Here is a 16,468-nt window from a genome sequence, read left to right on the forward strand (position 1 = left end):
GCCACGCCATGTTCCCAACTGCGGTCAGGAGCTTGGCCCATTGGCCATTGGGGGCGGAGCATCTTGGGAGTGCCGGCTGATGATGCGTCAAAGCCATTGCACCCGCGCATGGCACTTGCCGCGATTACGTCATTTCGAGGGGGTGAAGCATAGTTGACCGGTGACAAACCGGCGCCAACCCCGATTTGGGCGGCGGAGTCGATTCTCCGCCAGATTGCTGATTCCGATATCGGCGTTGGGTAATGGAGAATCCCCCCCCCCCATCTTTGCTGGTACAAAACACAAGTTGTTGTCAATAATTTCAGCTGAGTGTTCGAGATTTGTAAACTAATTTTCCTTGATAGCAACAACTGGCCAACACTTATCCTCAGGATCTTGTATTTGCAGTAATCAGAATTTGTCGGGATGGGTTGGGGTTGGGGTTGGGGTTGGGGTTGGGGTTGGGGGTTGGGGTTGGGGTTGGGGGTTGGGGTCGGGGTTGGGGGTTGGGGTCGGGGTTGGGGGCTGGGTGGGAGTGATCTGTTTAATACACGGTGACACTGTAGCACAGTGGTTAGCATTGATGCTTCACAGCGTCAGGGACCCGGGTTCGATTCCCGGCTGGGTCACTGTCTGTGTTCCTCCCACAGCCAAAGATGGGAAATTTAGGTGGATTGACCATGCTAAATTGTCCTTAGTGTCCAAAAAGGTTAGGTGGGGTTAAGGGAATAGGGTGGAGGTGTGGGCTTGGGTGGGGTGCTCTTTCCAGGGCTGGTCCCCCGCTCTAACCCAGCCCTTCACCTTTTCAGCATTCCCCGCCCAGTAATATCCTCATCACCCTTTCAACAAAATAGTTTCGTAAACAGCCCACGCCAACCATTTTACAGTGAGGGCGATTCTCCCAACAAATTTCTCAGTTAATTTCTAACGGCGAGTTCCCCACCGCTTTTCAATGATACTTAGTCATTTTTTGGGGCCCTGGGGAGTTTCTCATCGGTTTAGCCCACACTTTGGGCAGGTTTCTCCATCCGGCATGCCGTCAGTATTCTCCGTTTTGCCAACTGGCCAATGGGATTTCCCATTGTGGGGCAGCCCCATGCTGTCGGAAGCTCCCCCGGCTGCCGGCAAAACGGAGCATCCCGGCAGCAGAGAATTACGCCCTTAGAGTTTTGTTCAGCACTGGGGAGCTGAACTCCGAGATCGGGCCACCATTTTGAAAGGGCGCCCCGATCGCTAAGTGAGCTTGTTCCCCCTCCACCCATGGGCAATGTCACTCCCCACACATGGGCACTACCCCACACCCCCCAAGTGAGGACACCCCGCTATGATGTCTTCAGGCCCCCCATTCCCCTTTCAGAACCCCCTCCTTTCTCGGACTCCCACCCATCACCTATCCAACCACCCAGAGGCCCCTACTTAACTGCCCTGCACTCCCCCACCCTTCAAACCCCCCTCCACCCTCATTTCATGGGCATGGCCCCTTCACCCCCAGGCCCTTGGCAGGTCCACCCTGGTACTCGGGTCCCTTTGCACTGCCACCTTGACAGTGCTCCTGCCAGCTTGGCAGTCCCACATGGGCACCTTGGCAGTGCCAATGCGACAGTGCCAAGGTGCCAGCTGGGCAGTGCCAAGGTGTCCGTGTTCCAGGGGAAGGCCAGGGAGCCACCCTGCACTTGCCCTGACCATCCTGGGGTCTCCAATGGCCTGGGAGACCTCCAGGTGCTGTTCTGCCTGGTCCACGTGTGTGTGGACCAGCACTGAGCGGCGCCCTGCTGCAGCCACCTTGGGGAGGCCGAAGAATTGAGGGAGGCTACTTCCGCGAGCATCATTTGGTCCCATGAATCGGAGAATCCGGGGAGTCAAGGAGCCTGTCGGGAGCTCGCTGCAAGCCTCTCCCAGCATTCACCAGCTGCATTGTGCTCTCGCTGAATCGCGCCCAGCGTTTGCAGCAGAATATATGGTCAGTTGGCTTGTTAACCAGCTCGATTGCCTGTTAATTATTTTTTTTAAATGTCAGATGGTTGCTGATTTTGATGCCCACCCGACTACCCTATCATGAGGAACAGGTTGGAGTGAGCAGGAAGGGGTTGGACTAGCCACCAATCATATTTTACGTGCCCCGCACCCCCCCCCCCCCCCCCCCCCCCCACTGTCGTCCCACCCCACCCCCCACCCCCGTCACCCCACTAAAAACACGCCTGGCAGGAAAAGGCTGTAAAGCCCAGCCCATTGACGTTGGCATCGGAGGGCGGGTGGGCTTGGTCTGGGTATAACTGGCACGAGTAACCGTTCCCGCTGGGAGTGTGAAAAGTGAAGGGGATGTGGGAATGCCTAACGTTTACAGCAACGTCAGGTGGGTGGGAGGTGTCCTGATTTCAAATCCATCGATACCTCTCATTAAATCCTCTCGATCTGGGTTTTCAGCCGGAGTTTCGTGTTGTCATCGTTTGGCACTGCATCTGTCTCGTTCACAACCGGGGCCCTGGGATTCTGGACGCCTGTCTTCCTGCTTCGTGCAAGGAACATTAATAACTTCACTGAGCATACAACCAACAGCTCACATGACAGGTAAGGCTGGACACCACCTCTCGTTGAGTTAACCAAAACTAAGGGATCCTGATAATGTGCTGGTTATTTTGACTAGACTAATAATCCAGAGGCCTGGACTAAAAACCCAACTTGTTTACCAATGTCCTTAAAGGAAGGAAGCCTGCACAACTCCACTCCCATCCAGTATGGGTGAGTCTATTTTTAAAATAAATTTAAAGTGCCCAATTATTTTTATTTCCAATTAAGGGACAATTTAGCGTGGCCAATCCACCTACCCTGCACATCTTTGGGTTGTGGGGGTGAGACCCACGCAGACATTGGGAGAATGTGCAAACTCCACACGGACTGTGGCCCGGGGCCGGGATCGAACCAGGGTCCTCGACGCCGTACGCAGTGGTTCTAACCACTGCGCCACCTTGCTGCCCCATGTGGGTGATTCCTAACTGCCCTCTAGAATTGGGGCTAGCAAACACCATTCAGACTTATCAATCTGCAGTGGTCCAAGAAGAAAACCCCATTTAAAAAAAAGATGATTAATAATGAATAATAAATGGCCATCCTTACATTTGCTGCCCACTCTAAGTAGGAAGCTCAATCACCATCTCTATAAACAACTGATTCTGGCCTCCAGCCTCAAGTACCAATGACCCCACAGACCAAGATGACATGGGTGGCAGTGGCTTTTGGGGATAGAATGGAGTAAGGTGCTCTTTCCAAGAGCCGATGCAGACTTGATGGGCTGAATGGCCTCCTTCTGCACTGTAAATTCTATGACTATTACTAGGAGGGTGAGTGTCGAAGGTGGCAGAGTTGGCATGTCACCCTCGCCCTCTTTTCCGTTTCATCTCCATGCCAAGGTAACTCGAGTGGTTTACTAGGCCAGAGGGCAGTTAAAGGTGAACCACATTGTTGTGGGCCTTAGGCTACGGGTAGATAAGGAGAGGTTTCCTTGCCTAAGGTACTGGCAAACTAGTTTGGTTTTTATGACAATTGTCAGGTGGCATGGTCACTGTTGCATTTTTTCCCCAGGTTTAAAAAATAAATGAATTGAAATTCTCACACATGGTGGGATTTGAATTCCTATCTCAGTATTATCATCCCAGTCATTGAATGATAACCATTCAATCACTTAAACCAACCCCATTTTTTCTATACCTCAACCTTCACAAGGATCCCTTTGAATAAAGGAGTAGTAGTTCATCTGCTCTCCTTGAGGCTGGTTCCTTTCACCTAATAACTCTTCAATATGCCCAGAGATTCTGGAGTGTGGGATCTGCTGACGGGTTTTCATCTGTTTTACTGGTCCAACAATCTCTTGAAACTCACCGGGAGGTTGATGTTGTGACAATCTCCGTGGGGGAGCTGCCAACCAAACCAGCCAAGTTAACCAAACGGTCCCCAAGTGAAATAGCTACCAACAAGATTTCAGTTTTTGTAACTTTGACTTTAACGCAAATCCACGTAGGTTAAATCTGAACTAACCAGGCAATTTACAGTCATTCCAAATGATGAATTACACACAGACCAGCAGTTAGAAAAAGGACCATCACTTGCAGTCACAGTCTTTCCAACTCCCACTCCAGAGTGTGCGATCTCACTCTTTTTGCACTCAAATGGATTTGGTCTTTGAGCCATCTGTAATGGCCGCCCCGCTCCTCCGAGTGGGCCAGAGACGGTCGTCATCCATTATGCTCCTGCAGAACCTACTTAGCTAGTTCTCGATAGTCTAGATGGCATGGATTCACCAGAGCCACTTTTGATCGTTAAGCGGTTTGGTCATCTCTGGCAAAAACTGAAGCATAGGAGCGGAATTGTCCAATATGCAATGTCTGCTCTAACCCTGGGCGGGATTCTCCGAGCCCACGCCGGGTCGGAGAATCGCCGTTAGGCGTGCAAAACCCGCCACGCCGCTCCGATGCCGGACCGCAGATTCTCCGTCAACCAGAGAATCATTGCCAGTCACGCCGGCGCCAGTTGGGGGCTGTTCAAAGCGGCCCCCGTGGCGATTCTCCGCGCTCGACCGGTCAAGTGCCCACCGAGTTCCGCCGAGTCCTGCCGGTGTGGTTCACATGTGGCCCTTCCCGTCGGGAACTCGGCATACTGGCTGCAGGGGCCGTCCTGGTGGGGGCGGGGGGGAGCCGACTCCGGAGGGGGCCTCCATGGTGGCCAGGTCCGCGAACGGGGGCTACCGATCAGCGGGCGCGCTCATTCCGGGTGGGCCTATGTTCCTCCGCGCCGAGCCCTGTAGGGCTCTGCCATGTTGCCCAGGGGACGGCGCGGAGATGGCCATGGCGTGCACACGCGGACCCGCGCCGGCTGTGTAGGGCTGGCTTTTGGCCCTGGAGCAGTGCACAGCCCTCCGGTGCTGTGCTAGCCTCTGAGGAATGGATGAATGCCTGGGCCTGGAGGCCGATTGACGCCGGCGTCACTTGCTGTGGTGATATAACCACTGTAGTGATGTGTACTTGCAGTAGGGGGATGTATGCCTGTACCTGTAATACAGGTTCCTCCGGTAAGCCCCTGCCGGCTAGCTCCGCCCACAGGAAGCTTGTGTATAAATATGCGTGTGAGTCACTCAGACCCTAGTCTACAGTTGCAGATGGAGGAATAGCATCGCACAGCAATAAAGCCTCTATTGTACTAGTCTCTCGTCTTTGAGTATAATTGTTAGCGCTTGAATTTATTGCTGTGCGATTTTCCGTTCACCATGGACATCAGAATCAAGTCTGACCGTCTGCAGCTGGATCCGCAGTCGCCTCACGCCAGGAAAGACTTTGTTCACTGGCTTGCAGTTTTCGAGGCCTACATCTCTTCAGCGAACCCTCCCCCGACGGAGGCTCAGAACAAGTAACTCCTGTACTCCAGACTTAGCTCCAGTGTCTTTCCGCTAATTCGAGATGCGACTGACTACACCAGAGCTATGGAACTGCTCAAGGAGAACTATGCACAGTCGGCGAATACCCTGTTTGCGAGGCATCAACTCTCTACTCGCGTCCAGCAGCTGGGTGAGTCGATTGAGGACTTCTGGAGGGCCCTTATACCTCTGGTACGAGACTACTACTGCCGGGCCCCCACAGCCACGGAACACTCTGACTTACTCATGCGCGATGCCTTTGTTACAGGCATTGCATCGGACCCCATCTGGCAATGACTGCTGGAAGGGGCCGCCCCTGACCTCGCAGCCGCAAAGGCCCTGGCGCTTTCCATGACGGCCGCCTCCCGTAGTGCGCGATCTTACTCTGCTAGCCACTTGGCCCACCCGTCCTACCCCTCGTGAACCCTGCAAATGGCCCCCCAGGCCCACCCGTCCTACCCCTCGTGGACCCCGCAAACGGCCCCCCCAGCAGCCACCCCCGCGCACTATGCCTGCGCTGCTCGCCTCATCGCGCTCCCTGGGGGTCCCCACTGTTACTTCTGCGGTCAGCAGAAGCACCCTCGCCAACGTTGCCCGGCCCGCACAGCGACCTGCAAAGCTTGTGGCAAGAAAGACCACTTTGCAGTGGTGTGTCAGTCCCGGACGGTTGCCGCTATCGCGCCCCCGGTCCCCTCGCCTCAGCTGCTCACTCAATGGGCTCCGCCGTCCGCTTCCCCCGACCCCACGTGCGATCAGTGGGCACCGCCATCTTTCGCCGCCCCCGCCATGTGCGTTCCATGGGCGCCGCCATTTTGGCCTGACCCCACAACGTGCGCTCCATGGGCGCCACCATTTTATCCACAGGTACTCCAGACGCCGCCATTTTGTCCTCCCCCGGGTCGGGGCCACGGGACACGGGTCGCTACCGCTCCTCGTCGGACTCATCTGACTCGACCGCCGATCGCCTGCTACTCCCCTCCGTAACGCAAGACTAGTCGCGTCCTCGCAACCTGGCACCCTCTTCCACATCGGTGCTGGTCAACGGCCACGTGACATCCTGCGTCATCGACTCTGGGAGGACCGAGAGCTTCGTCCACCCGTACACGGTAAGGCGTTATTCCCTTGCGGTCCATCCCGCCAACTGCCAGATCTCTCTCGCCTCCGGGTCCCACTCTGTCCCGATCCTGGGTTTCTGCCTGGTTAAACTTACTGTACAGGGCGTGGAATTCGACCGTTTCCGTCTGTACATTCTCCCCAACCTCTGCGCGTCACTCTTACTAGGCCTGGATTTCCAGTGCAATCTCCAGAGCCTCACCCTCAAATTCGGCGGACCCCTACCTCCCCTCACCGTTTGCGGCCTCACGACCCTCAAGGGCGAGCCTCCCTCACACTTTGCCAATCTGACCGCAGACTGCAAGCCCGACGCCACCAGGAGCAGACGGTACAGCACCCCGGACAAGATCTTCATCAGGTCCGAAGTCCAGCGGCTGCTTCGGGAGGGTATCATCGAGGTCAGCAACAGCCCTTGGAGAGCCCAGGTGGTAGTGGTTAAGATCGGGGAGAAGCACAGGATGGTCGTGGACTACAGCCAGACCATCAACCGGTACACGCAGCTCGACGCGTACCCCCTCCCCCGCATTTCTGATATGGTCAATCACATTGCACTGTACTGGGTATTCTCTACTATTGACCTGAAATCCGCCTACCACCAGCTCCCCATCCGTAAATCGGACCGTCCCTACACTGCCTTCGAGGCAGTCGGTCGTCTGTACCAATTTCTGAGGGTTCCCTTCGGCGTCACGAATGGAGTCTCGGTATTTCAACGAGAAATGGACCGAATGGTTGACCGGTACGGATTGCAGGCCACCTTCCCGTACCTCGACAATGTCACCATCTGCGGCCATGACCAGCAGGACCATGATGCCAACCTTTCTAAATTCCTCCACACCGCATCTCTCCTTAATCTCACGTACAACAAGGAGAAGTGCGTGTTCCGCTCAGACCGCTTAGCCATCCTTGGCTACATAGTCCAAAACGGACTACTGGGGCCCGACCCCGACCGCATGCGCCCCCTCATGGAGCTCCCCCTCCCCCACTGCCCCAAGGCCCTCAAACGCTGCCTTGAGTTCTTTTTTTATTACGCCCAGTGGGTCCCACAATACGCGGACAAGGCCCGGCCACTTATCCAGTCCACACATTTCCCCCCCTCGGCCGAGGCACAAAAGGCCTTCGCCCGCATTCGATCTGACATAGCCAGGGCCGGGATGCACGCAGTAGACGAGACACTGCCTTTCCAAGTAGAAAGCAATGCTTCAGATGTCGCACTTGCCGCCACTCTAAACCAGGCTGGCAGACCCGTGGCATTCTTTTCACGCACCCTCCACGCCTCCGAAATTCGGCATTCCTCTGTTGAAAAGGAGGCCCAGGCAATCGTTGAAGCGGTGCGGCACTGGAGGCATTACCTGGCAGGCAGGAGATTCACTCTCCTCACTGACCAACGGTCGGTAGCCTTCATGTTCAACAACATGCAGCGGGGCAAGATCAAGAATGACAAAATCTTGCGGTGGAGAATCGAGCTCTCCACCTTTAACTACGAGATCTTGTATCGCCCCGTCAAGCTCAATGAGCCCCCAGACGCCCTCTCCCGAGGTACATGTGCCAGCGCACAAGTGAACCAGCTCCGTGCCTGAAAGCCCGCAATCTGCCCTACTCCGTCGAGGAAGTACGGACAGTCACCAGAGACTGCCAGATCTGTGCCGAGTGCAAGCCGCACTTCTACCGGCCAGATCGCGCGCGCCTGGTGAAAGCATCCCGCCCCTTTGAACGCCTCAGCATGGACTTCAAAGGGCCCCTCCCCTCCACCGACCGCAACACCTACATCCTTAGTGTGGTCGATGAATTTTCTAGGTTCCCCTTCGCCATCCCATGCCCGGATATGACGTCTGCCACCGTCATCAAGGCCCTGGATTCCATTTTAGCCCTGTTCGGTTTCCCCGACTACATCCACAGTGACAGGGGATCCTCGTTCATGAGCGATGAGCTGCGTCATTTCCTGCTCAGCAGAGATATTGCCTCCAGCAGGACGACCAGCTACAACCCCCGGGGAAACGGGCAGGTAGAGAAGGAGAACGGGACGGTATGGAGGGCCGTCCAGCTGGCCCTATGGTCCAGGAACCTCCCAGCCGCTCGCTGGCAGCAGGTCCTCCTTGACACGCTCCATTCCATTCGGTCACTACTGTGCACCGCAACTAACAGTACACCCCATGAACGTGTTTTTGCCTTCCCTAGGAAGTCTACATCCGGGGTGTCGCTCCCAACGTGGCTCAAGACTCTGGGCCCAGTCCTTCTCTGTAGGCATGTCCGGCACCACAAGGCGGAACCCCTGGTGGACAAAGTACGCCTTCTCCACGCCAACCCTCAGTATGCCTACGTGGAGTTCCCCGACGGCCGCCAGGACACAGTCTCGCTCCGGGACCTGGCTCCCTCAGGTGCCGATCCCATGCCCACGCCCCTTTTTCCCCCCATGCCACCCTCCTTTTCCCTGGCGCCCCCCTATTCGTCCCCACCAGGTCCATCCCTCGTCCCCCTGCCCACACTGGAGGACACGGAAGATTTTGGCTCGCACTGGTGTCATCCCGCCAGCAGCCAGCACCAACACCGCCAGCACCTGCACCATCATTGCCACCACCGCCTGTGCCGGCGTCGCCACCACAGCTACGCCGATCACAGCGGAACGTTCGACCGCCGATTCGGCTCAACCAGTAACCTGCTAACCCGATGGACTCTTGGTTTTCTTTGTTTGGACCCTCTTGTAACTAGCTCATCCTTTGTATTATAGTTACACGTCACCCCCACCGCACTCATTTTTTTACAGGGGGTGAATGTGGTGATATAACCACTGTAGTGATGTGTACTTGCAGTAGGGGGATGTATGCCTGTACCCTGTAATACAGGTTCCTCCGGCAAGCCCCTGCCGGCTAGCTCCGCCCACAGGGAGCTTGTGTATAAATATGCGTGTGAGTCACTCAGACCTTAGTCTACAGTTGCAGATGGAGGAATATCATCGCACAGCAATAAAGCCTCGATTGTACTAGTCTCTCGTCTTTGATTATAATTGTTAGCGCTACACTTGCGCCGGATTTGATGCCAGCATCAACACTTGGCCGGGATTTCAGAGAATCCCGGCCCCTGAACATAGGCCAGCTTTCTGACGCTTTTAAATATACTACACAAAAAGCTCCTTGTAAATGTACCTTCTCTGTTCATCCCCTGCTGGAGTTTCTTTGTCCCTGACCACATGGCATCTGTAACCTTAACTTCCTGCCTGTTGTTGCTGCTTCCAGGTCAAGGTTCACCACGTCCTGCACCAGTATTTCTTCCTATCCAAGAAAATTATATTTAATCCCTTTGCAATCAATGCATTGTCTTAAATGTCAAAAGCAACTAACAATTCCCTTAAAAAATTTCCTTTCTCTGGATCAAAAGTGGTCACTGAGGGCGAGATCGTGTTTTTTCCAAGTCTAACAGCAAGCGACAGAAATTGGCCAGCGATTTGTGGTGACTCACAACTCACAGTATGTCTCTTGCTTGCCACAAATTACTGGGTCTTTTTACACAAGACCTTTACCTTTTATTCACCCTCACTTTGTAGCAGGGTCCAGGCCAACATTATTATTTGGAAGTGTAGGCGAAGAAAACGGAGACAGGATAAAAGTGTCATTCCTTAAAATGGAGCAGAACCAGTGCATGTAATAGAGAGCAGGGCACTGACACTGGACATCACAGCATACTCTGGGCATTAACAGACAGGCTGGATGTATTGATGCTTTATCAGTCTATGCTGCTGATACACCTGTGTGTCCCGTGCAGTTACTGTATCTTCCGCACTCACTTTGCACAGTTTAATATTTGGAGCCATAACCTGCGTGACAGGAATCGTCGGGATCGGAATAGGAGCAATGACTTCAAAATACTTAAAAAAGAAGATTCCAGAAGCTGATCCTCTAATTTGTGCAGTTGGCATGTTGAGCAGCAGCCCTTGTCTCTTCATCGCTATTGTGCTGGCCAAACATTCCATTGCACTGACATATGTAAGTATGAATATTACCCTATACTACTCTGCGTTAATCCTGATGTTCCCCACACTACTCAGTGTTAATCCTGATGTTCCCCACACTACTCAGTGTTAATCCTGATGTTACCCTACACTATTCTGTGTTAATCCTGATGTTACCCTACAATCTGTGTTAATCCTGATGTTCCCCACACTACTCAGTGTTAATCCTGATGTTACCCTAGACTATTCTGTGTTAATCCTGATGTTCCCTACACTACTTTGTTAATCCTGATGTTCCCCACACTACTCAGTGTTAATCCTGATGTTCCCCACACTATTCTGTGTTAATCCTGATGTTACCCTACACTACTGTGTTAATCCTGATGTTCCCCACACTATCAGTGTTAATCCTGATGTTCCCACACTACTCAGTGTTAATCCTGATGTTACCCTACACTACTCTTGTTAATCCTGATGTTCCCCACACTATTCTGTTAATCCTGATGTTACCCTACACTATTCTGTGTTAATCCTGATGTTACCCTACACTATTCTGTGTTAATCCTGATGTTCCCTACACTACTCGTGTTAATCCTGATGTTACCCTACACTATTCTGCGTTAATCCTGATGTTACCCTACACTACTGTGTTATCCTGATGTTACCCTACACTACTCTGTGTTAATCCTGATGTTACCCTACACTATTCTGTGTTAATCCTGATGTTACCCTACACTATCTGTGTTAATCCTGATGTTCCCCACACTACTCTGCGTTAATCCTGATGTTCCCCACACTATTGTGTTAATCCTGATGTTCCCACACTACTCTGTGTTAATCCTGATGTTACCCTACACTACTCTGCGTTAATCCTGATGTTCCCCACACTATTCTGTGTTAATCCTGATGTTCCGTAATCCTGATGTTACCCTACACTATTCTGTGTTAATCCTGATGTTACCCTACACTATTCTGTGTTAATCCTGATGTTACCCTACACTATTCTGTGCTAATCCTGATGTTACCCTACACTACTCTGTATTAATCCTGATGTTACCCTACACTATTCTGTGTTCATGCTGATGTTACCTACACTATTCTGTGTTAATCCTGATGTTACCCTACACTATTCTGTGTTAATCCTGGTGTTACCCTAGACAATTCTGTGTTATTCCTGATGTTACCCTACACTACTCTGTGTTAATCCTGATGTTACCCTACACTACTCAGCACGGTAGCATGGTGGTTAGCATAAATGCTTCACAGCTCCAGGGTCCCAGGTTTGATTCCCGGCTGGGTCACTGTCTGTGCGGAGTCTGCACGTCCTCCCGTGTGTGCGTGGGTTTCCTCTGGGTGCTCCGGTTTCCTCCCACAGTCCAAAGATGTGCGGGTTAGGTGGATTGGCCATGCTAAATTGCCCGTAGTGTCCTAATAAAGTAAGGTTAAGGGGGGGGTTATTGGGTTACGGGTATAGGGTGGATACGTGGGTTTGAGCAGGGTGATCATAGCTCGGCACAACATCGAGGGCCGAAGGGCCTGTTCTGTGCTGTACTGTTCTATGTTACCCTACACTACTCTGTGTTTATCCTGATGTTACCCTACACTACATTAATCATTAATGATAGTTATCTTTTTTCATAAGATAAATATGCATTTCTACAGTGTCTATCACAACCTCAGGATGTCTCAAAGCAGTTTGTAACCAATTATTGAGTGTAATCACTATTGCCTTGTCTGAAATACAGCAGATAAATTGCACACAAAATCTCCCATGCATTCCAATGTGATGATAACTAGCTAATCAGTTTAATGATGTTAGTAGAAGTACAAACATTTACCAGGGCACCGGGGAGAACTCCCCAACTCATCTTCAAATAATACTATGAAATCTATTCCATTTACCTGGAACAGGCCAAGTCCAGTAGCTATGTCCTTTGGGATTCGGCCAGCTTGGTCGGTATGTGTTGATGGACATTGAGGACTCTCACCCAGAGCCTTGTGCTCTTTCCATCCTTGGTGCTTCTTCCAATTGGTGTTCACCATGAAAGAGTACTGACTCTTCAGCTGAGGAACACGTGCCGGGTGGTGGTGTTAGGTGATACTCAACAGGAGATTCCCTTCTCTCTGTTTGACCTGGTGCTACGAGACCTCCCTGGCCCCAGAGTCAGTGCCAAGGATTCTGAGACCACTCCCTCTAAACTGTACAACGTTTTGTGGGTCTGTCTTGCCACTGGGAAAGGACATTCCCAGGAATGTTGATACTGTAATCGATATGGGATACTGGCTGAATGATTTCACTCTGTGCAGATGAATATATTGGGCTGTTGCTTAACTTATAGAACATAGAACATAGAACAGTACAGCACAGAACAGGCCCTTCGGCCCTCGATGTTGTGCCGAACAATGATCACCCCACTTAAACCCACGTAACCCGTATACCCGTAACCCAACAATCCCCCCATTAACCTTACACTACGGGCAATTTAGCATGGCCAATCCACCTAACCCGCACATCTGTGGACTGTGGGAGGAAACCGGAGCACCCGGAAGAAACCCACGCGCACACGGGGAGGACGTGCAGACTCCACACAGACAGTGACCCAGCCGGGAATCGAACCTGGGACCCTGGAGCTGTGAAGCATTGATGCTAACCACCATGCTACCGTGAGGCCCTACTGTGGCAGTTAAATTGACTTGTCAGCTTACCCAATTTTTAAGGGGGATAAAGGGGCTGGGTGGACTGTGGTCATATCCAGCTCATGGGTCAGTCCTATGTGGCCCATCTGGTTTTATTCTGCTTCAACGTCTCTGTAGCATCTTGATACAAAGGAGTGGCTTTCTGATCCGCCATTTCAAGGAATAGCTGAGAGTCAACTGTGGCTAGCTGTGGGTTTGGATACGCACAGACCGAGCAAGGTGGAAAATCTCCCTCCCTAAAGGACATTAGTGAACCATATGGTCACTAGCTCTTTAAGTCCACATTTATTTGGTCAACTGAATTTTAATTCTCCAAATGATGTTGTGCAATTCGAACTGATGTCTTCAGATTAATCATCCAGGACTCTCAGTTAGTAAACTGGTGACTGCCATGCTCACATGCCCAAAATCCTTCATCCAATCAGATATCAAAGACAAAATGAGGAGGAAAGTTTTATTTTGGGACATTCAGACAGAATGGATGGACTGGAGATCATTGGAACAGCAGGAAATAAGATGGATTAGGACCAGCTGAAGCCTGGTTTCTGGCAATAGTTGGACAAGAAGACAAGTCAGCGTGGGCCAGGATGTTGAGGAAGGGTAGAAGGGGGAGGAAAGCAGAGGGTTACAACTATAACAATCACAGGCCCTTGGGAGGCAAAGGTTGTAAATTCTTACAATTTAGTTTTCTAAGAATGCATTGGCGATGGGGCACTTACTTGCTCCCAACACCTAGTGAAGAATCAGTAGCAACTCTGAAAGTTACTGGCCCCATCACAGAAGGGCATGCCAAGTAAAATGCTCCGTCGACCTTTCCCAATGCCGCGAGGTGAGAGGGGTTTGCTGTGGACCACAGAATTGGTAGGTCTGTGTGGAAATGATGCACCAGAAGTAACCCAGAGGCCCAGGCGAATGCCCCCAGTGATGAAAGCACAATACAGCAGATGCTGGAAATCTGAAATAAAAACAGAAAGTGCTGGCAAAGCTCAGCAGGTCTGGCAGCATCTGTGGAGAGAGAAACAGAGTGAACGTTTCATATGTGAGACTTCTTAAGAACCTGTTCCAAAGGAGAGTCAGATTGGACTCGAAACGTTGACTGTGGGCACGATCAAATGGCCTTGTTGCACCTGACTCGGTGACGCGACAAAGACGTTAAATATCACGACAAGCCTCTGGCGAAATTTGTGATCCTCGGAACACCTCATGAGGTGTTGCGATCTGGATCTTGCCCTCGCCATGGTGCTGTTTAATACTGGTCCACACAAACGTGGACCAGGCATAATGGCACCGGGGGGTTGGGGGGTTCTCCCAGGCCATTGGAGGCCCCTGGGTGGTTGGGCTCTGGACAGAGTGGTATCCGTGCAATCCTGCTGCCACCCAGGCATCTTGGCACTGCCAGCCTGGCTTTCCTCCTCATTTTACCTTTGATGCCTGATTGAGCGAAGGATTTCAGTCATGTTAGTGTGACGGTTGCCAGCCTATTGATTGAGAGTCCCATTTGATGGCGGGACCGTTCTTGCCACTGAGAAACACCCTGTTAAACGTGCCCAAAATGGGACTCTGTTGTTTCCCTTTGTTTCTGTCTTCACAAATGCTGCCAGACCTGCTGAGTTTATCCAGCACACTCTTTTTATTTTATTTGATGCCCTAGCGACATGGGTTCAAATCACACCATGGGAGCTGGCGGAATTTTAATTCTAAATGAACAAACCTGGACAACAAAACTAATCTCAGTCACAGTGGCCATGACAATACTCATCGATTATTCTAAAAGCCCATCTGATTCACTGATGTTTCTTTAGGGAAGGCAATCTGTCATCCTCACCTAGTCTGGCCTACATGTGACTCCAGATCCACAGCGATGTGGTTGATTTTTAAACGCCCTCTGAAATGGCCTCGCAGTCCACGCAACTCAAGGGCAATTAGGGATGGGCAACAAATGCTGGCCTTGCCCAGCGATGCCCACATCCCAAGAAACAATACAGAAAAAAGTGGAAAGAGGGAGGACAAAATACATGAGATAAGGAGAATGTGTGGCAACAGATAAGGTTGAACTCACAGGTCATTCCAGTCACTGAAATAGAAAGTGAGGCAGGAGTGCTCAGGAGGCAGAGTTGGTAAATAGAAGGTGTGATCACTAACCTGAGGAGGCAGTGCTCACCTCCAGCCCCCAATGGAAACTAACCTCCCGATAGCAAAGGACAAATGGAAGTCAGATCATCTCTGAGGGACAGCGGCCGTAACCTGATTAATTGTGATAACTTGAGGGATCCAGCCTTTCCCACAATCATGGCCAAGGCTCAAGTAAATTATTTTACAAAGGCCACTGACTGGATACCGAGGAAAAGTCTGCCACGCATGGAGTGGGCAAGTCAACTGGAGACTGGCTGGTGATGGTGGCAATATTCCATCTGGCCAGCAGATGGCTGCACTGTACCTAACAAAACCAAAACAAGTACAGATTACTGGCAGAGAAATGCAATGAAAGCTGTACGTAACAGCAGGTTAATTGTACCTCACCATGTAATGTTCAGTCTGTGTGTCACAGGTCCTCAGTACATTTTCTAGGCTCCCTCAGCACTTACCCTTACACATTAAATTCTTCACACATGCCATCGAACCAAATCTTGGCAAGAACATTGCATTATTTAAAGAGGCAGGTACTTTCAGAGACGTGTACCTCTTACAAATCCTTGTGATTTACCCCGAGCGTTGCCTTTCCCTTTAAATAATTAATCTCAGATCTTTTAAAATTAATTACCCTAGTCCTTATCCTCCCCAGTTCCAACATTGTTTTGCTGTCACTGTTCCAAAACAGGAAACACAGTAATCTGTACACAAGGGCCCACAAATAAATGACCACACAATCTGTTTTAGTGATTTGTGTTGAGTGACAAATATTGGCAGGACATTGGGGAGAAGTCTCCTGTTCTTCAAACAGTGCTACATTCCTCATTTTATCCCTCAGCACAAACTGACACTCACACACATACACACACTCATACAACACACACCACACTCACACACCACACACCACACTCACACACACACTCACACACATACAACACACCACACTCATACATACACACACCACACTCACACACACACTCACACACATACAACACACACCACACTCACACACCACACTCACACACACATACAACACACCACACTCATACATACACACACCACACTCACACACACACTCACACACATACAACACACACCACACTCATACACTACACTCATACATACACACACCACACTCACACACACACTCACACACATACACACACACACCATACTCACACACCACACTCATACATACACAC

The 16,468-nt window shown here is 51.3% G+C and overlaps 1 protein-coding gene across 1 annotated transcript in view; it reads left to right on the forward strand.

Moving 5' to 3' along the window:
• The window catches only part of LOC119974807 (protein spinster homolog 3-like), a 209,366-nt gene that overhangs the window by 105,347 nt on the left and 87,551 nt on the right, over window positions 1-16,468 (forward strand). Inside the window, exons 7-8 of the mRNA XM_038814074.1 lie at window positions 2,404-2,547; window positions 10,284-10,473. Of these exons, the coding sequence (XP_038670002.1) occupies window positions 2,404-2,547; window positions 10,284-10,473 (334 nt within the window). The remainder of the gene's footprint in view (window positions 1-2,403; window positions 2,548-10,283; window positions 10,474-16,468) is intronic.

The sequence above is a fragment of the Scyliorhinus canicula genome, chromosome 12 (assembly GCF_902713615.1).
Source record: "Scyliorhinus canicula chromosome 12, sScyCan1.1, whole genome shotgun sequence".
Taxonomy (NCBI): domain Eukaryota; kingdom Metazoa; phylum Chordata; class Chondrichthyes; order Carcharhiniformes; family Scyliorhinidae; genus Scyliorhinus; species Scyliorhinus canicula.